The 21,031-nt window shown below is 43.2% G+C and overlaps 1 protein-coding gene across 1 annotated transcript in view; it reads right to left on the minus strand.

The window, feature by feature from the left end:
* Nucleotides 1-21,031, minus strand: part of HPSE (heparanase) — a 48,305-nt gene that overhangs the window by 13,572 nt on the left and 13,702 nt on the right. The window contains exons 3-5 of the mRNA XM_063425343.1: nucleotides 18,485-18,613; nucleotides 15,967-16,140; nucleotides 14,569-14,740 (exon numbers count right to left, since the gene is read on the minus strand). Coding sequence (XP_063281413.1) covers nucleotides 14,569-14,740; nucleotides 15,967-16,140; nucleotides 18,485-18,613 — 475 coding nt within the window. The remainder of the gene's footprint in view (nucleotides 1-14,568; nucleotides 14,741-15,966; nucleotides 16,141-18,484; nucleotides 18,614-21,031) is intronic.

The following is a 21,031-nucleotide window of genomic DNA, read 5'->3' on the forward strand; positions in this document are numbered from 1 at the left end:
GGCAATCGAGCTTCTCTTCCGAACATTAGGAAATAGGGTGAGAACCCTGTAGATTCATGCCTTGTACAGTTGTATGCGTGGACCATGGCTTCCACATGTTTACTCCAAGACCGCTTCTCGACTTGCTTGAGAGTCCCTAGCATATCTAGGAGGGTCCTATTGAACCGTTCTGGCTGTGCATCACCCTCCGGATGATAAGGTGTGGTTCTGGACTTCTGCACATGCCCAACAGCTCCTTGATCAACTTACTCTCAAAGTCTCTACCTTGATCAGAGTGTATCCGATTGGGTAATCCATAGTGAATAAAATACTTCTGCCAAAGGACTTTGGCTACAGTCACAGCCTTTTGATCTAGTGGGGAAGGCTTGAGCATATCTGGTGAAATGGTCCGTTACCACCAGCACATTTCCAATTCCCGCTGTATCGTTCTCAATGCAGAGATAGTCCATGCACACAAGATCCATGGGTCCCGCACTTTTCAGATGACCCATAGGGGCAGCTCTCACAGGCAGGGTCTTCCTCTGGATACACCTCCTGCATGTCTTTACATGTTGCTCGACATGTTCCCTCATGCGAGGCCAATAGAACCGATCTTGTACTAGGCCATAGGTCTTGTCCACCCCGAGATGCCCATGTTGATCGTGGAGAGCTCTCAGGACCATGCCACGGTATCTGTGCGGTAGTACCAATTGTTTTCTATCGGGTGATCATGATACTTCACGACCCTATAGAGTACTCCATCTTCGAGATGTAGTCGGCTCCATTCTCTTCGGTATAATTCTCTTTGACTCACAGGTAGAGAAGTCAGCAATTTAGGATTCTCAGTCTTTATTGCTCTGATAACTATCCCAATATACCAGTCCTGCGCTTGAGCCTTCCTCTTGTCTTCTGTGGTTATACTGGGCCACTGTTGAAGCATGATTGGAGCATGGAACACCTCAGGCACAGCTTCTGGAGAGTGGCTAATGGAGTCTATCCCCCTTAGCTCGGCAAATTCTTCTTGACTCTCGGCCACCACATACATCTGACAAAAGGCTCCTTCCCCCGGCCCAGGGATCTCTTCCCACTCCTCTTCTTCTTGGTGAGGAGGGAGTCTAGGTCTGCGGGACAGGGCATCTGCGCTGGTATTCTTGGGCCCAGGCTTGTACTTCAGGCAGAAACTGTAGCTTGACAAGGCAGCCAACCACCTATGTCCTGTGGCATCCAGCTTAGCTGTAGTCTGGATGTAGGTAAGTGGATTGTTGTCAGTCCTTACTTCGAATGTTGCTCCATACAAATAGTCATGCAGCTTATCCACGATGGCCCACTTGAGTGCCAGAAATTCCAATTTATGGACTGGATAGTTTTTCTCAGCACCTGTAAGACTTCTACTTATGTAAGCCACCGGCCTCAATCCTTCTGGATAACTTTGGTGCAGTACACCCCCTAGGCCTTCCATGCTGGCATCCACATGGAGGATATATGGTTTCTCAGGGTCTGCATAGGCTAAGACAGGAGCTTCTGTAAGTCTCTTCTTCAGTATCAGAAAGGCATCTTCACATCCTGAAGTCCATTTCTCTCCAAAGGGGTCTTTAGGATATGGTGCCTTAACACCCTTTACGTCAGAGGTAATCTTCAGCAGGTCAGGTAACTCTCGAGCAATCTTTGAGTAGTCTTTCACGAACCTTCGGTAGTAACCACAGAATCCGAGAAAGGACCACAACTCACTGATGTTATTTGGTCTTGGCCAATTCAACACTGCTTCAATTTTAGCAGGATCTGTGGCTACTCCTTCAGCGGAGACTATGTGCCCCACATAAGTGACAGAGTTCTGGGCAAATCGGCATTTGTCCACTGATAGATTCAGGCCTTCAGCTTGCAGTCGATCCAACACCTTTAGCAATCTTTGTTCATGCTCCTCTGGTGTCTTCCCGAAAACAATTAGGTCATCTAGATACACTAAACACTCTTTGGGATTCATATCCCCCACAGTTTTCTCCATCAGCCTCTGAAAAGTAGCAGGAGCTCCTGTGATTCCCTGTGGCATTCTGGTAAACTGGAAGAACCCCAAGGGGCAGATGAAAGCTGTCTTTTCCTGATCCTCCTTCTTCATAGGTACCTGATAATATCCAGACCTCAAGTCAAGCACACTGAACCACTGGCTGCCAGATAGGGCGTTCAGAAGATCCTCTATCCGGGGCAAAGTGTACTGATCTGGCACAGTTCTCTTGTTCAGAGTACGGTAGTCCACACATAGCCGAACTGAACCATTCTTTTTCCTCACTACCACAATAGGTGAGGCATAGGGGCTCCGGGACTCTGTGATGATGCCTGCTCCTTCCATCTGTTGGAGTATGTCCCGGACATCTTCCACATCTCGAGGGGGTATTCTTCTTGACCTTTCTCTGAAGGGAGTAGGATCAGCAAGTCTTATAGCATGGGTGGCACTCTTAGAACACCCCACGTCCATCTCTGCTCTGGAGAACACTCCCTCTCGGGTGGCCAGTTTTGAACGAAGGCTGTCTTTCCACTGCTGTGGTAGGGGAGAATCTTCTAGATCAAAATCTAAAGGTGCTTTCACATAATCCTTCTGTTCTGCACTCACAGACATGATGGACGAAACTTGATCTAAAAGGTGTATTACACCAATCGTTTGATGACGATCAATCCGGATTTCCGTGGGGGTTAAATTCTGTACCATCACAGGAAAGCTCCGACACCACCTTTTTCGCCAATCTTTTATCTCAGGTATGAGAGTCCACCCCTTCTTCTGATCCTCTTCAGGCAGAGACTCAATAAGGTATTGTCCAGTTCCCCCCAACATTTCATGGTGCATTGAGGCTATGGCTCGTAAGGTTTTAGTCTCACCAGGCTTCACAAATGCAGGTTCTGTTCCTGAATAGTGGCACAACCCTGGTTTTGTTTCAAGGGCTAGTCGTCGACACTCTTTTCCTAGGACAGGGCTGACCTCCATCAGTCGGTCTAGGGAGACATCTCCCACTTCTGTCAGATAGGCCCTGAATACATCCTGTACCATCTTTGCATTAGTACCCAATATTATTGGGGCACACACTTTCTTGGCTGCAGGGCATATCAAAGCTTCCAGCTCCATAGGACATATCATCCCGGTATTTAACTGGGGAATAGTTATGGTCACTTTTATGCATCTCTCCACAGGTTGAGCTTGCGACCCAACGCCCCATAGCTGAAACTCTCCTGCAGGTTCCATAGGAATGTGTTTCAAATGACGTTCATAGAAGTCTCTGTAGATAATGGTGACTTGAGAACCTGTATCTAGCAATGCTGAAGCATGAATTCCTTCCACTTGTATGTGTATCAAAGATTTAGGCCCAATCTTGGCCCCTACAGATAGACTATGTGTAGGCCGGGTCTTCCTTCGCTTGTAAGACCTGGTCATTTGAGTCTCCACGAGCTCGGTTGCCAGCACCTCCACATCCACCTCCATGGAATTCGCAGGGCACTCCCGCTGAAAATGCCCTGACTTTCCACATTTAAAGCAGTCCCCTCGGCGGGGTGAATCCTCAGGAAACAGCTTTTTCTGAGTCTTCCTGTGTTGCCCCCCACTTCCAGGGGGTAAAACTGCTCTCTCTGGTGGTGATTTGCATAAGAGCTCCAATTCAGCCACCTTCTTCCTAAGAGCTGACAGTTCTGTATCCTCTTTCTCCTTCTGTAGGGGTGGACACGTCTGGTCTTCCATTCTCCTAGCTGTATTTATTAATGTGGAATAAGGCAGAACTTTATCATCCAATTTGGCTCTCAGCAGAATCATAACTGGATTATTGGTCAAACCACCTCTCTGAATTTGCTTAGATAGCCGAGCATCCAACTCAGGGGCAGTGACTGCTCCTTTATGGAATAACTTTCCAAGCGATAGTTGTAACCGGTTGATATAGTCAGTGGCTTTTTCATGCTCCTTCTGCTTAGTGGCTAGGAACTTAACCAACAGATCATCCAAATCTTCTGATTTCCCATAAGCATCCTGTAAAACTTGTAGATAGTCGTGCACAGTAGCTTGCCCATTTACTCCCTTGTACAGTCTTATCATGTCTGTAGCGGGAAAACGAAGACTCTCCACCAACCGCTGTTTCTTTATGGTATCCGTACAAGACCATTCCTCCAACAACTGCATAGCATTATCCTTCCAGACCTCAAAAGGTTCTTCTCCTGCAGGAACAGGCTGATTCCCAGAAAACACCTTTAGTTTGCGGTAACTATGGGTGTGGTTTGCCGTCACTATGGCTTCTGAGAGTTTCTGTAGTATGTCCGATACATCACTACCTCCTGTAGGCAGGGTGTGTACTTCAGGGTTGTCTGGTTTCAGTAATGCTGTAGGTGGATGAGATTCTACTTTAGGAGTAATCATCCCCTGCCCTCTAGGAGGATGGGCAGCTTGTTTAGGAATGGCTCCGGCCTTTCCGGAGATGGGGGTCAGGAGCTTAGAATAATTTTCTGTGACATAATCTTTCCGTTCTAATTTAAAGGGTTGTTGCAGTGAGGCCTTTTCTTTCTTATCAAGGAGAGCGTACACTAAGGAGCATCCTTCATCCGGGGCTCCATATAAATGAATGTTGGTAGGCATCTCGTGGTCTCCCAAGTCCGTATGACAATATATTAACATGTAAGTTTGGCCTTCAGAATCCTGCAGGATATCCCTGACGGTCGCCATTTCTATTCCCAGTCGAATTTCTATACACAAGATGACGTGATTCATCTCACAGCAGGATGGGACTTTGCATAACATCACAGCTTGCTGTAATGGTACATTTCTTTTCTGGGCCCACTCTTTTGCAAAGTAGGGAGTGGCCTGAGGACTTAACCTATTCTCACTGGTTGTACCCCAATTCATCTCAGCAGCGCCTCCATATGTAACGGGGTTTTGGGGATGCCCCCTAGTGTCTTTGGGGTCCTTAAACCTAGTTAATTCACTATGCCTGACAGGCGGATCCTGAGCCTCCGCTATCTGGGAGCTGGGGTACATGTCTGCGGCAGCGCCTCCACCCAGTGGAACATCCGGGGTAGGGATGTGGGGTCCCACTGGGAACATACTTGGTGCAATAAGACTGACACAGCCTAACTGGAACTAACTTTATATGGTAAATAGCAATTGAACCGACACACATAGGAAAATACAATGGCGTAACAGATAACAATGCAAATGTGGATTTTCCCCACTCACCCACCAGCACACCTGTGTCCCACCCCCTGATCTTCGCCCTAGCGGCCGTTGGTGCACGTAGGAGAGTTGGGGCCCTAATAAGTCCTGCTCCACAGAGTCACTGACACAGCCTCAGATGTGTAATGTCTGTACGGGACCTCAGAGTCTTTACTGTGAGTGAGAAGACAGGTGCCCTGTGGTGATACAGGGAGAGGTTTGGCTTACCCTCACAACACAATTAACCAGGTAGTCAGTAGCAGTCTCCTCTCACTGGATTCACCAAACGTCTGGGCTCAATGCTTGTCTTTGCCAGCAGGTCCCTCTCTCATCTGGTGTGATCTTGGGTGAAACAAGTTTTCTCTGCCAGGTTGCATCTCTTTTTACAGTCTCTCACATGTCCTCCATTTCAGCTCAGCATGTCATCCTTCTAGAATCCTTTTAGGCCCTCCTTCCCCAGAGCTGTGCAGGAAAACCTCCCAGGAACTGATGATGCCACACTCCTCCCACTGATTTCAGCAAGTCATGTGATCAATGCTCAATGTTTTATTAACAACATACTGGGGCCATGTGCCATCTACTGGGCATTTCAGATAATGCAGTCTGTGTAACTTCACAGGGTTACATATGGAAACAAAACTTGTGTGAAATTGCTGAAATGAAATTAGTTAAGGTAATGCTGACTTTGGTCTCTCCAACACTGTAGCATATTCCCTTTCTTCTACACTTACTACACCCACCTTTTCTCTGTCTCAGACTGTATACCAGGAGCTTCTGCTGCTAGTAAGAAGGTAAGGAGACATGTGAGTGCTAGGGGACAGTCCTTAGATAGCATGAAGCGAGCACATCATTAGATGCATTTATGCAAAGCTCAGGATGCTGTTGGCCAGCATGCATTATTGGCAGGCAGCCTGACATGCATTCATGCCAGGCTAGACTTCCAATTCTTTGAACAGACACGCCTCTTTTTTGGGCATGTTCGTCCCTTTCGGACGTTCTGGTTACATGATGCGCGTCAGTGGCCCACCCTTTTACACCGCCCATTGACTTCCTGCTTAACTGGACACTGCTGTTTGGGGGTATGGATTTACTTGAAAGATGAAAGCATGAATTAGAGAGAGATTATCATATTTTAAGAGAATCTGAGTTTTCTTATAGTTGCATCTTATTAGTTTCTCTCTGGCAACATCTCCACCAGATACATAACGCTTGAGAGGTACACTGTTTTAGTGTTTTTGGTCGATAAGATTCTGTAGTTAGGCCCCTCTTAATTGTCAGCATTAGGCCCACTGGGCTCTTAATCTGGCCCTGCACGTAGGTTACGTGGAGAAGGAATGTGACACCAAAATTGCAAGACTAAAAGCTTAGGTATTCTACTGGAATTTTGCATATTTATCCTGGTGGGGAACTTACTGTACTTTATACCCACTCAGGCTGCCTTTTGCTACCTCTAGTTACTTTGTTGCACCTGCTGCTACTTTGAAGTCTGAATTTTTTACAAAGGGGTGGGGACAGTAATTTTTTCTGCTCTCCCATACCCTATATTTGCACATTCTTTCTGTATTTTATTTGGGTTTTAGCAATTCCTAAGCTTCGATGGGGAGCATTCATATTTACATCTTTCTTACCCATGTAAGCTTTGAGTGCTATCCCTAGATACTGTAGTGTGCAGTCTTTCTAACCCCTTTTACTAGACACTGTACCCCTAAAAGCTGGCCATTTTCTTGCCAACCTATATATCTACTCCATACCTATACAACTTTATATTACCTATATAGATCGTCTGCCTATAGTTTTATTTTGACCTGACCTATATCATCAAATATTGTCTTTATAGTCACAAGTGTAGCTTCAACATATGGCTACCTCATTAATAACTGGAGCATTTGCTCCATTATTTGGATATTTGTCTAAAAACTATACTTAAGACATATCAGGCAGGCTTCATAAAGACCCGTACCGTTTGTAGCACTTTTTCCACAGTTTATATTTAGATTTATTTGTTTGTATCACTAGGTCACACATTAGTATTAAGAGCCTTACATTATTATAGACTATTTTAGTGCTTAAACATTAAAGACAATTTTTTAACCATTGTAACTTTATACACTTATCTCTGAGTTTTTTATTTCATACATGGGTAAAACCTTTTGCCAGTTTTTGAGAGCTAGTATCTGAGCAAGACTTTGGTTCGCTCTCTCTATATACACGCTTTAAAGATTTTTCTCTCTTTATAAACAACTCAAACTAATTGGTAAAGTCACAAATACTTAATCTTTATTATACAAATAGCATTAGGCAAAAAACGACACATGCACGGTGCAACAACTAAAATAGTGAAAAAACAAAGTGTGGGTGGAAAATTAGAAAAGGAGAAGTCTACATAGCTTGCTTAGTCTGTCCTATATATACCAAGATCGGAACCCTCTAATATGAGAAAAAAGCAGACACTCTAATGCCTTATGGAAGTAACAATGTTAATTAAATAAATGTATAAATATAGCTATTGGAACAATGTTGCAACAATCTATGGGGGTCCAGTAAGAACAGAAAGGTAGGATACAGGTTTAAAAAAACCTTCAATGTATTCATAGGTAGAGATGTCGCGAATATAAAATTTTCTGTTCGCGAATGGCGAACGCGAATTTCCGCAAATGTTCGCGAACGGGCGAACCGCCATAGACTTCAATAGGCAGGCGAATTTTAAAACCCACAGGGACTCTTTCTGCCCACAATAGTGATGGAAAAGTTGTTTCAAGGGGACTAACACCTGGACTGTGGCATGCCGGAGGGGGATCCATGGCAAAACTCCCATGGAAAATTACATAGTTGAGGCAGAGTCTGGTTTTAATCCATAAAGGGCATAAATCACCCAACATTCCTAAATTGTTTGGAATAACGTGCTTTAAAACATCAGGTATGATGTTGTATTGAACAGGTAGTGTAAGGGTTACGCCCGCTTCACAGTGACAGACCAAACTCCCCGTTTAACGCACCGCAAACACCGTAAATTGTTGTCAGAGGCAGACACACCAAAAAAATGCCACACTGCTGAGCTCTGCAATGACGGCATTCTGGTGGTGGCAACAGCATGCGTTGATTGGCGTGCTGTCTGGCTGACCCCGGGTGCCGATGAATGCTGTCTGACTGTGCCACTAGCTCCTTGCGACGGCCTCCCCCTGCTTCCAACTCGTCTCCTCCTCCTCCTCTCTGTCTCCCCATCTGAACTTTCCCCCTGTTCTTCTCTTCTAGCGGGCACCCACGTGACATCCACGGACGCATCGTCATCATCAACCGCTTCACTTGTATCTGACAACTCAGCAAAGGAAGCAGCAGCAGGTACAACATCATCATCACACCGTACGTCCATGTGTGTAATGCTGCCTGACTGAGACATATCCCTGTTATCTACATCCTCTGGCAATAATGGTTGCGCATCACTCATTTCTTCCAACTGATGTGTAAATAACTCCTTTGTCAGATCAAGTGAAGCGGCTGTGGTGCTAGTGTTGGTGGTGGCGGCAGGCGGGCGAGTGGTAACTTGAGAGGTGCCCGAAGCTAAGCTGGAGGAGGATGGTGCGTCAAGGTTCCGAGCGGAAGCTGTAGAAGATTGGGTGTCCTGTGTTAGCCAGTCAACTATGTCCTCAGAACTTTTCGAGTTCAGGGTAAGTGGCCTCTGAACACTGGGCATTATTCTAGGGCCAAAGAGCATCACAGCACCACCACCATGACGGCCCCTGCGGGGTGGCCTGCCTCTGCCTGTCATTTTTTTTTCGATTAGTGGTACTATGCGTGCAAGCTACTGTGACAACAGATATGAGTGGCACTGTGCACTGGCAGAAGTTGGCAGAGTAGACGCTGTAGACCTGACACACACGCTTGCAGACAACTAACTGCTATTCAATTTATTACAGTAAATTTTTTTTTTTTTTTTTTAAATGTACACTACTGTTACACGAGATATGAGTTGCACTGGTGTGACACTGTGCCCTGGCAGGCCCTGAAACGCACACGTGTGAAGGAAACTGACTGCTATTATATTAAAGTCAAAAAAAGTTTTGTTTTTTTTTAAATGCAAGCTATTGTGACACCAGATATGAGTGGTGGCATTGGGCAAGTGGGGCAAGTGGGCACAGTATACGCTGTGAGCCTGACACACACGCTGGCAGGCAGGCAACTGCAATTAGATTACACAGGAAAAAAAAAAAGCAGACTGATGTTCTAGCACTAAAAATGGCTTTTTGGGGTGCTGTCCTTACAGCAGAGATCAGATGAGTCCTTCAGGACTGTAGTGGACACTGAATACACTAGCCTAGCTATTGATTTCCCTATTAAATCAGCAGCAGCTACACTGTCCCTCCTCTCACTAAGAATGCAGCTTCCGGGGGGCAGGGCCTAGCTGTCATGGAGGAAAGACGCACTTCGTGTGAGCTCCCTCAATATCTCACTTTAAGCAGCTATCAACAAGCAAATTTCACCCCAGAAGGGGATGACCCAGCAATGTTGCTCCTACCTGACTGACCCGACATGCTTAATAGCGGTCAGCAACTCGACAGAGTCTTACTTACCTCCGCATGGCAAGTGTGGCCTGGTGCTCACCGGGCTGGAAAGGCGGCCGATCTCCCGATCCTGGGATGCCCAGGAGCAGCTACTTCCCGGCAGGAGCCCCGGTTCCCCCCCCCCCCCCCCGGACCGGTTGGGGGTTATCCCGGTCCACCCCTGAGAGGCTGTCTGGAGCTAATGGACGCACAGAGCACAGCCGCCCAGGCTGACATACTCATCTGCGACTCTCCCAATACGGCGGCAGCCGTGTGTCCTCCTGGTACCAGCAAAGCATGGCAGGATCTTGAGTCTAAGCTGGACAGACTCTTTAATCAATTTTGGAAGCAAAAAACAAGCAGGAAGCCCCAACAAGCTCCACCACAGCTAAGCGAAGCAGTCCCCATTAAAATCCACCAACGCAAAAGGCGTTGAAGATGGGACCGGAGGCACAAACAGAAATGCAGAGCGTGCCCCATGTCAAGCACTCGCCTCCACCTTAAGCCACCACAATCCCGCACCGGACGTGAAGCACAACCGGGACAGATCCGACCACCCGACAAAACAAGCTTCCACCACCTCAAGCCGCGAACCCTGCACTCAGCCAGAGACTTGCCTTTGTTGTTTCAGGTATCAGGGTCTCCCAGGGTCTGCACCTGGCACCCAGAAGGGATCAGATGAGCACAAGCAGTAAACGGCAGCCTGCCAAGCATGTCCCACTATAGCCGATCCTCCACACCATGCCTTTGATCACACGAACTGCTCTCTGCACATTAACTAATCGTAAAGTAGCAAGCGTTTAAACATGTCATTATTTCACCTCCTAAAGAGTTTATTGTCGTAGTTCCTTACATGCATTATGTTATTCACTAGTCTCATCTCATCTCATGGGGCGACTCACACTTGATTTATAACTAGTGGTGGAGCTGCTGATATAAATACACAGTTGATAACGTGCAAGCTACACCCTAAACATGACAGCCATCTTTCACAACAATGTACTGCTATATACTCATACCCTCAGTGCAACTAGCCATGATATATGCACGTTCAGCCTAGCATGCTCAAATATAACACACTACTGTCTAAAAAAAAAATGCAGCTTCCGAATGAATCTAAAATGGATGCTGTCCAGGAAGTGGGAGGAAGGGTCTGCTGCTGATTGGCTGGAATGTGTCTTCTGACTGTGAGGTACAGGGTCAAAGATTACTCAATGATGATGAATAGGGGGCGGACCGAACATCACATATGTTCACCGTCCGTGGCGAACAAGCTATGTTCGCCAGGAACTATTCGGGACATCTCTATTCATAGGATAATAAAATATCCAGTATAGGTGTAGGGAAAAAGGTAGGTATGGGAAAGGGAGGTGGGTATTAGTGTTGAGACAAAAACAATTGCTTGAGAAAGATTCCAGCCAGTTATGGTAAATTGAATAATCTGATTAAAGGGAACACAATGAGGGTAAAGAGCAGTAGTAATTTACCCACCTCCACCTTATTAATCAAATAACTAACCATTCAGAAATTAAGAGGTGAGGGTAAAAATGTCCCTCGAGTACTAAATTGATGTAGATAAAGTATCTGGGATTAGTGCAGGCAGCACAAAGTCTAAAATTAGTGCTGTATCTAGGGAGCACCCTAATCAGGATGGAAGCATGCCCCAGCCACTTCACTATTAAGATACCGGTTGATAAGATTACACATAAAGCTATCCTCCCATAAGCGAGAGAGTATACGAATGTCCCAGTCAGTCCCAAATCTGCTAATGGAAAGCAATGTAGCCAATAGATAAACCCTGCCTCCCTATACCTTACCCTACTTCGAGGCAGCTTCAAAGTAAGGCTACATAGAAGACCCTATTTAAAAGGTAAAACAGCCTAACTGCGGCGCTATGGTGTGCCTTTGTCAAGAGGGTTGTATTGAGAAGATCCCGCCGGGTATTTAAATGGTAATGGTCTGCCCCTCAGATGATGTCATACGGCCAATCCGATGCCACAATGTCAGAGGAGGTGGAGATAGCTCACAAACAGGGGGGGTGGAGCGGCAGGCACTGTTTAAGCCTGCATGTTAGAACAGAATTAACCCCACGTGATTTAAAAGCAATAGATGAGTGATTCACATTGTACCCGGAAAGAAGCTCAAAATATTAAAGAATAGTATGAAAAAGACCATATTGAAAAGATGAGCATTGAATAAGACTCTGGGCACTACTACGGAAAGAGCCTACTTAAAAGTACAGGAACACAAGACCACAAGGGTATACTGTAGCAGGAACACAAGACCACAAGGGTATACTGTAGCAGGAACACAAGACCACAAGGGTATACTGTGCTAGGAATAAAACACAAGTTGGTTAGATGATATGTGCCGAGAAAGTCAAATAAAATAATAATTTGCACACATCGCAGTAAATGTTATGTGCACTTGTTGGGTAGTTTAAACTCAACAGGATAAATTAGAACTAAAGCAAAACATATCCCAAGATGTATAAATTTGTAATAGGTAGAGGTCCCGCCTTGTGATTAATAATGGTAACTAGAGATCTGAGAACAGAAGTACCATTATATTTAAATCAATAGAATATGATAGATCATGGTCCTGCCCAAAGGTCTTAACAGATATGGCATTCCATTTCATTTGAGTCAATAACTTACAAATTGATCAGGTTTAGATAGAATTGATAGTTAAGAAAAATATACAATTAATTTATTTTCATTGTTATTTTGTTTTTCACACGGAAGGAATAGAAACTACTGAAAGAGGTATTGAGGAGCGTTAGAGAAAGGGGGAGAAGGAGAAAACTTAATTAAGTCCTTTTGGACTCAGTGTTTTCAGTCTATAAATCCCAAACCACTCTTGTTGCCATTCTCCTATATCAGGGATAGGCAACCTTCGGCTCTCCAGATGTTTTGGACTACACCTCCCATGATGCTTTGCCAGCATTATGTGTGTAAGAGCATTATGGGGGATGTAGTCCACAACATCTGGAGAGCCGAAGGTTGCCTATCCCTGTCCTATATTATAGTGGTCTATTCTGAGATTCCAACATATTGTGTTACCAATAATGACTAATACTTAAAAAAAAATGTAAATAGAAACAATTTTATTTTGGTGATGTTATCTGTAACTGATTGTTATTGTTTTGCTGTTTGCATAATACCATGCCTGCCTTGATAGTCATCACGTATGACGACTGCCATGATGCATTTCCTGCCATATTTCCTTTTATGCACTAATTATCAATAAATGTGAATTTTTGCAACATATTCATTCCCTCATTTATTTGCATAGAAATCTTTTTTTTCTGTGTATTACAGGGGTTTATCCCCGGATGCGGACCATAACTTTATTCTTTATTAAACGTTTTGCAAACCCTCCCCTTCTAACCAAGCACAGAATTCACAATGTAGCTCAATAAGAATTCCTTGCAATACAGGTGCTATGGGCAACTACTGCCTCTCGAGTTTATCTCCAGAGAGCTAACCAAACTAGGAAGTAACATGAAGACACTCTTCACACAAAGTGCTTTAGGGTCTGTGGTGTCCCTTTAACTAAAATTCACAATTGGGTTTGCAATTCACTACTATATGGTGTTTAGTGAATAAACTCCATATATATTTGGTAATATAACATTACAGTATCTTCCTGTTACACAATACACGAGAGCAAATTGTTAAGAAATTATAAGGAGGGAGTTCCTCAGATTGAGGAAGCTCAATTGTAAAAATTACTTTGGGAATTAATTCTTTGTTGGAAATTAAATGTTTTACATCCTTGCAACCACATAGCTAATAAATACATAGAATATTGAGTTTACACAATCAATATCAATTTCTAATTTGCATCAGTTATTTTTAAAATACCAAAATAATTATTTTGTATTTTATAGACCCAAGACAACTTAAAACATATTCCTGGTATATTAGTGGTTTAATGAGATCAGCAAAATTCAGCTGTATTTGCATCTCTGCTATTTTTTTTTTTTTTTTTACAAATTTGCCATTTGCTTGCCACTTCTCCACGATTTCCTATTTAAAGGAACACTATAGTCACCTAAATTACTTTAGCTAAATAAAGCAGTTTTAGTGTATAGATCATTCCCCTGCAATTTCACTGCTCAATTCACTGTCATTTAGGAGTTAAATCACTTTGTTTCTATTTATGCAGCCCTAGCCACACCTCCCCTGGCTATGATTGACAGAGCCTGCATGAAAAAAAAAACTGGTTTCACTGTCAAACAGATGTAATTTACCTTAAATAATTGTATCTCAATCTCTAAATTGAACTTTAATCACATACAGGAGGCTCTTGCAGGGTCTAGCAAGCTATTAACATAGCAGGGGATAAGAAAATCTTAATTAAACAGAACTTGCAATAAAGAAAGCCTAAATAGGGCTCTCTTTACAGGAAGTGTTTATGGAAGGCTGTGCAAGTCACATGTAGGGAGGTGTGATTAGGGTTCAAAAAACAAATGGATTTAACTCCTAAATGGCAGAGGATTGAGCAGTGAGGCTGCAGGGGCATGTTCTATACACCAAAACTGCTTCATTAAACTAAAGTTGTTCAGGTGACTATAGTGTCCATTTAAGTAAATACATATGAAGTATATTTTTCCCTATTTGCACACTAGAGGCCTCCCAACAGTTCTGATTTTGAATGGACAGTCTATTTTTGAGTCCTGTCCTGCTGTCCAGGATTTGTTCCCTGGTGTCCTGCTTTCGGAACACCAAGGAACTATCCTCACAAAAGCATAGTACTAGAGCATCATCAGATGCACTCGCACTACGCCAAGTGCACTTGGACCATGCAGAGAGTGCTGTAACAGATATCTATCCATCCATAATATTAAATAACACTTTGATAAACACATTGTACCTTTTAAGCATCATCTGTGACTGTTTTTTAGGCTGTCCAATGTCAGGACCATATACCCCAGCGTTCCTGTATTTGCTGTACTTTTTGAGAAGGTCATGTAAATTGACAAAGTCTTTGCCAAGTTGGGAACCATCAACATAAATTCCAGATTTCTTCCTGAAGGAATTTGGTTCTGGAAACATAAAAGAAGCATGCTAACAATTGTCGATAAACTAAAACACCACCACCAAGGAAGATAGCTTTCCATATTTAAAGTTTTTGCAGATTTGATCTCTGCAGTACACTTCATTTACAAAAATAGAATGATGACACACAGTTATTCTGTAAAGTGTGTGAATTTAAAATAGGTCATAATAGATCATCTGGAAAGATTCTCTCTGAATCAGCTCTGTTTCCAGTTTGACTACTTTGACCTTAAAATGTTAAATTATCCTCATGTAAATTAATAATGTCAACAGTGTACTGGGTACAAAACATCACAAAAAAAAAAATTATATATATATATATATATATATATATATATATATAAAGTTTTCCGCTTTGTGCCACATGAGGGTAAAAGGAGGTGGAAACGATTTTGAATAATATAATCAACATCCATTTGAGTCCATGGTTTCCAAAGCTCGGAAGAGTGATTTCTTTGGTCTAGAACCCAGTCTTGTGTAATGGACATCACTGATCTAGTCATCTGGGTGGTCAAAACCACAGGATATTATTGCTTGGAGGGAAGTCAGGGATTTACAATTGTTTAAATGGAGAACGTGGGATTAGACCAATAAAGTGTTTTATGTGTTGGTGTCCAGGGTGTTTGAGGATCCCTGACTACAGGCTGTGAAGTTGGTTTGAGAAGGAAGGAATGGGATTAACAACTACAGCTTAATTGTTCTGGTGAGTATAATCATTGTCAGGCATTTTCATGCAAACACTGCCTTTTTAGAGAGATGGCCTCAGATGGCCACTGGAGGTGTTTCCTGGAGCAGTGGTGCACAGTAGGCAGCACTGTTGTTCAACAAGATCTTCATAAAGATCCATCTCTATGAGGAGGTGCCGATTAGACAAAATGGTGTTTGGTCCCTTGCCGATTTCAGCCAATCCAATGCTTTCCCTATGGGAAACGATTGGGTTGGATAAAACTCGTAAATTCTGATGATGTAACCAAAGAGGCGGATCTGGGGCGCGGCCAGCGCTGGCAGACCCTGGAAAGAAGGATAGTTTTCACCTTTTCTAAGATGGCTAAGGGAGGAGGGGGGGGGGGGGGGGGCAAGCCACCTAAATGGTGGATTAAACACATGTTTGTGTTCCTGACCCTATAGTGTTCTATTGACATAGCAGAAACTGGAGTTAAGCATGCGACATTCATAAATAGAAAAAAAAACTACTTTGCAATAATCCTCTTACCATTGCCAAGCTCCCATGACAAGTTATAATTCTTAGAGGAGCAATAATCAATGAGAAGCTTTGCATTTGTGCTGTTCCACACGTCATTTTCCTTTCTCAATAAAGCATTTAATCCAAAAATTAGATGTAATCCTGAGCAATTTGCAAACCGGTACAGTAGGTCTAAAGTACTTCCTGTGGAGACACAACATCAAAGGGTTAAAGGCCAAAAACAGTTACAGCAGGTTTGATTTACTTAAGAAGAAATCATGGGCGCTGGCAAGAGTAGGTGGGGCTAAAAAAAAAAAAAAATTTACTTTATGTCCCCAGGTCAACTATTTTTTATTCTTGACTATTTTGGCTCAAAAATTGCAATTTTCTTGTACATTTCCCACTATGGCAAGTTCAGGGAGTACTCCCCACAACGATAGGCTGAGGATGTGTTACTTTTCTTTTAAATTGTAGAATTAAAATAGTACATGAAATATGCAAATATGTGTCATAAAATAGTATAGTGTAATAAGGCGGTTAAAAAAAAAGAAACTAATTTAAATGTATAAAAAAAAAATGTAAACTGTGAGCTGGTCAAAATTACTCGAGATATATCCCTTAATCTCTTAAAATGTATATGGTAAAAAGAGTTGAGTGCTTAGATGATATAGTGAATATAGAAAATGACAGTGATTTTGTAAGATTCTTGTAATAAAATGATAACTATAAAGTGCTAATAAACCATATGGTTAAAGTAAAAAATCAGCAATGTTGCAATAAGTGTGCAAACAATACAATATATACCATTAGGATAATATCCAAAATAGTTACAAACAATACAATATACCCTTACAATACAATACACAAAATACCATTCATTAAAAAAAAATAAAAAAAAGGTTCTGTATATCATTGGAGGCAGATGAGGGGGAGGGAAGAGGGAAGGTATAGCCCTAAAATAGGTGTTCGCTTTACAAACAGAACCTACAGAAAAAGGCTCTTTTGCGTATGAGTGTATTACCCTTTTCTGATAATTTGGTTTTAAAAGGCATACTACACCATTTTGCATTTTTCCTACCGTATTTCTTCCATATACTTACATCAAGTGAAACACAAGAAGGCTCTTGAGAGGAGCGAGACTCCACAGGCTGTCAAGACTGAGCCACTTTTAGGGGCTCTTTATTTGTGAGTTGGCAATCCTACCATTATCTCATCTTTTATCCCTAATATTAAGACTGTCGGCACCATGATGTTCTTGTTTTCTATTTGAGGTATTTTGAATGCCACAAGAAAATTCGGAAGTATCAACCATTTAGTATATTTTTGCTTTAATTGGATATTGGATATTATCCTATGGGAATATTGTACTGTTTGCACACGGCACACTTATTGCAATATTTCAGATTTTTACTTGCACCATATGGTTTATTAGAACTTTATTTACATAACACTGTATATTCAGCATTTTATTATACAGTTTGTACAAAGTCACTGCTGTGTAATCTTATATATTCATTGTGTCACTTAAGCGCTCATCAACTTCTCAGTAATTCCATTAAATTTTACAGAAAATGTTTTTACTTCAAAAAATCTCTCATATGTTTTTGATATAATTTGCATTTAATGCTAATTCAGCAATGAACACTGTAAATCCTGTTAAATTGATTATTAAATCCTCTGTATTTCTCCTTACTATAGAGGTAAATAAATTAAAGGGACACTATAGTCACCCAGACCACTTCAGCTTAATGAAGTGGTCTGGGTGCCAGGTCCCTCAGGTTTTAACCCTGCATATGTAAACATAGCAGTTTCAGATAAACTGCTATGTTTACATTGCAGGGTTAAGCTAGCCTCCAGTGGCTGTCTTCTGGACAGCCACTAGAGGCGCATCTGCGATGCTGGAGGCATATTATGCCTCCATCCTGCAGAGCGTCCATAGGAAAGCACTGAAAAATGGGCATGCGCATTCGGCTCTGCTGACGTCGGCAGAGAGAGCTGACATCAGCGGGGGAGGAGTGGTCACCAGCGCCGAGGGAGCCCAGCACTGGAATAAGGTAAGCTGCTGAAGGGGTTCTAACCCTTTCAGCGCCACGGGAGGGGGACCCTGAGGGTGGGGGCACCCTCAGGGCACTATAGTGTCAGGAAAACCACTTTGTTTTCCTGACACAATAGTGATCCTTTAACTTCCATTTCTATTGACGTCACCAGTAGTGTAAATAAACGTTTCCTGATTTCTCTTATGAAATAAATTAAACCTCAACATGACAGTTTTTCACTAAAATGTGAATTGTTAGAGAGTTTCACAGTAAATTTCAAATCTATAAAATTCTCCAAGCCCAGTAATACTTTGTGTTGTCATTTTAGCCTAAATTATTTGAATTCATTGTGAATTCCCAACAATCTACATTTTAGTGACTAACCGTTGTAATATGTTGTTGAACAGTGAATTAGCAAGAGTATTAGTAGTATTAGTAGGTGCCAAGTGAAAAAGTACTCTAAACGACCCATTTAATGATTGCAAGCTAAAAGTCATATAATGTAAACTTACTTGTGATAGTAGAGTTTTGGTATTTTTCTTTGTTTTCCTCTTGCTGGATTAGTCTTTCTTCAGAAGGCCACTGATACTGCAGATTCTGCTCCACAACATGGGGAAGGTCTCTTCCATCACACAAATTTTCTGCCATAAAATTCAGATTTAGTGTTTTCATTAGCATACAGCCAGAACAGAATATTTTTATTTTCAAGGAACAATCCTAGCGCCATAGCCACTATAGTATGTTGTAGTTATGGTACTAGGTGTACCCTGGTGCCCTCGCAGTGTAAATAATCAAGCCATTTGCGAATGGTATGACAACTTGTAACAACGCAGTGCACATTTTGTAACATAAAAGCATGCCTGAATTTGTCCGTCGAGGGTCCACACCTCTGTGACAAGTAACAAAATGTCCCCGTTTGAGTGAAGATGTTGGGAGCATCAGCTCAGGATTTGCTGTACTAAAGCCTTCTTACAGCACCTCCAGTATGGGTGGTGTTCAGGATGTAATAAAGGCTAGACAGTGTGTAGTGGTAGGGGACTCCATTATTTAGTGAGTAAAAAGGATAATCTGTTTGTCTCAGACAGTTTGCCGTTTCCCAGGTACTCCAGTGCAGCATGTTGCTGACAGAGTGGATAGATTATTGGGAGGGGCTGAGGATGACATGACTCTCATGGGCCATATTGGTACCAATGACAAAATTAGAGGAAATGAAGGATCCTAAAGAATGAGTTCTGGAAATTAGGAAGTATTGGTGCTGTTCTCACTACCCTTTAGCTAGATTCTGAGCAGAAATAGTGGTTTGTTTAAACCAAGACTGAGTTTAATTCTGTGGTTAGCTTAATAAAATGGCTATAAAAATGGCTTAATAAAATGGCTATAAAACGGAAACATGGTTTGATGAGAGACATAACTGAACAGTTAACGTAAAAGGACACTATGGTACAACTACAGCTTATTGAATTTGTTCTGGTGAGTAGAATCATTACCTTCAGGCTTTTTGCTGTAAACACTGTCTTTTCACAGAAAATGCAGTGTTTACATTACAGCCAGTGGCGTACATACCAGGGTCGCAGGGGTCGCGGCTGCGACCGGGCCCGGCCCACCAGGGGGCCCGGCCACCCCTGCGACCCGGTATGTACCCACAGGGCCAGCCTCTTCTGCTGGGGGGCCCAGGAGCCGGCCACCTCCGGGCCCCCCGAGGCTGGCCCTGCTGTCACCCGGCTGGCGGGCGCGCGAGGGAGCACTGTCCCCTGGGTGCTCCCTCTTCAGCTCCCTCGCGCGCCGCACTGAAACCGGAGCCGGAAGATGACGTCATCTTCCGGCTCCGGTATCAGTACGCGGCGCGCGAGGGAGCTGAAGAGGGAGCACCCAGGGGACAGTGCTCCCTCGCGCGCGCCCGCCGGGTGACCAGCAACACCACTGGACCCCAGGGAATCCCCCCAGCTCTCACACAGGTAAGGAGGCTGGGGGGATTAAATTAAAAAAAAAAAACAGAAAAAACGTGTGTGTGTGTTAGTGAGTGTGTTAGTGAGTGTGTTAGTGAGTGTGTTAGTGAGTGTGTTAGTGAGTGTGTTAGTGAGTGTGTGTGTGTTAGTGTTAGTGAGTGTGTTAGTGAGAGTGGTAGTTAGTGAGTGTGTTAGTGAGTGTGTTAATGTGAGTGTGTTAGTGTTAGTGAGTGTGTTAGTGAGTGTGTTAGTGTGAGTGTGTTAGTGTTAGTGAGTGTGTTAATGTGAGTGTGTTAGTGAGTGTGTTAATGTGAGTGTGTTAGTGTTAGTGAGTGTGTTAGTGTTAGTGAGTGTGTTAGTGTTAGTGAGTGTGTTAGTGTTAGTGAGTGTGTTAGTGTTAGTTTGTGTGAGAGTGTGTTAGTGAGAGAGTGTGTTAGTGAGTGTGTTAGTGTTAGTGGTAGTGTGTTAGTGGTAGTGTGTTAGTGGTAGTGTGTTAGTGGTAGTGTGTTAGTGGTAGTGTGTTAGTGGTAGTGTGTTAGTGGTAGTGTGTTAGTGGTAGTGTGTTAGTGGTAGTGTGTTAGTGGTAGTGTGTTAGTGGTAGTGTGTTAGTGGTAGTGTGAGTGTGTTAGTGTGAGTGTGTTAGTGTGAGTGTGTTAGTGTGAGTGTGTTAGTGTGAGTGTGTTAGTGTGAGTGATTGTGTTAGTGAGTGTGTTAGTGTGTGTTAGTGAGTGTGTTAGTGTTAGTTTGTGTTAGTTTGTATGTGTGTTAGTGAGTGAGTGTGTTAGTGAGTGAGTGTGTGTTAGTGAGTGTGTTAGTTTTAGAGTGTGTGTCTGTTACTGAGTATGTTTGTGTGCGTCTGTCACTGAGTGTGTGTCTGTCAGTAAATGTGTGCGTCTGTTCATGAGAGTGTGTGTGTGTGTGTCTAAAGCACTTACCTTTCTCCAGCGCCGGGCTCCCTTGGCGCTGGGGATCTCTCCGTCCCGATCCGCCTCTCAGCTCCGAATGCACATGCGTGGCAAGAGCCACGCGCGCATTCAAATCGCCCATATAGGAAAGCATTACTCAATGCTTTCCTATGGACGTTCAGCGTCTTCTCACTGTGATTTTCACAGT

Source organism: Pelobates fuscus, chromosome 6 (assembly GCF_036172605.1).
Source record: "Pelobates fuscus isolate aPelFus1 chromosome 6, aPelFus1.pri, whole genome shotgun sequence".
Classification (NCBI taxonomy): Eukaryota; Metazoa; Chordata; class Amphibia; order Anura; family Pelobatidae; genus Pelobates; species Pelobates fuscus.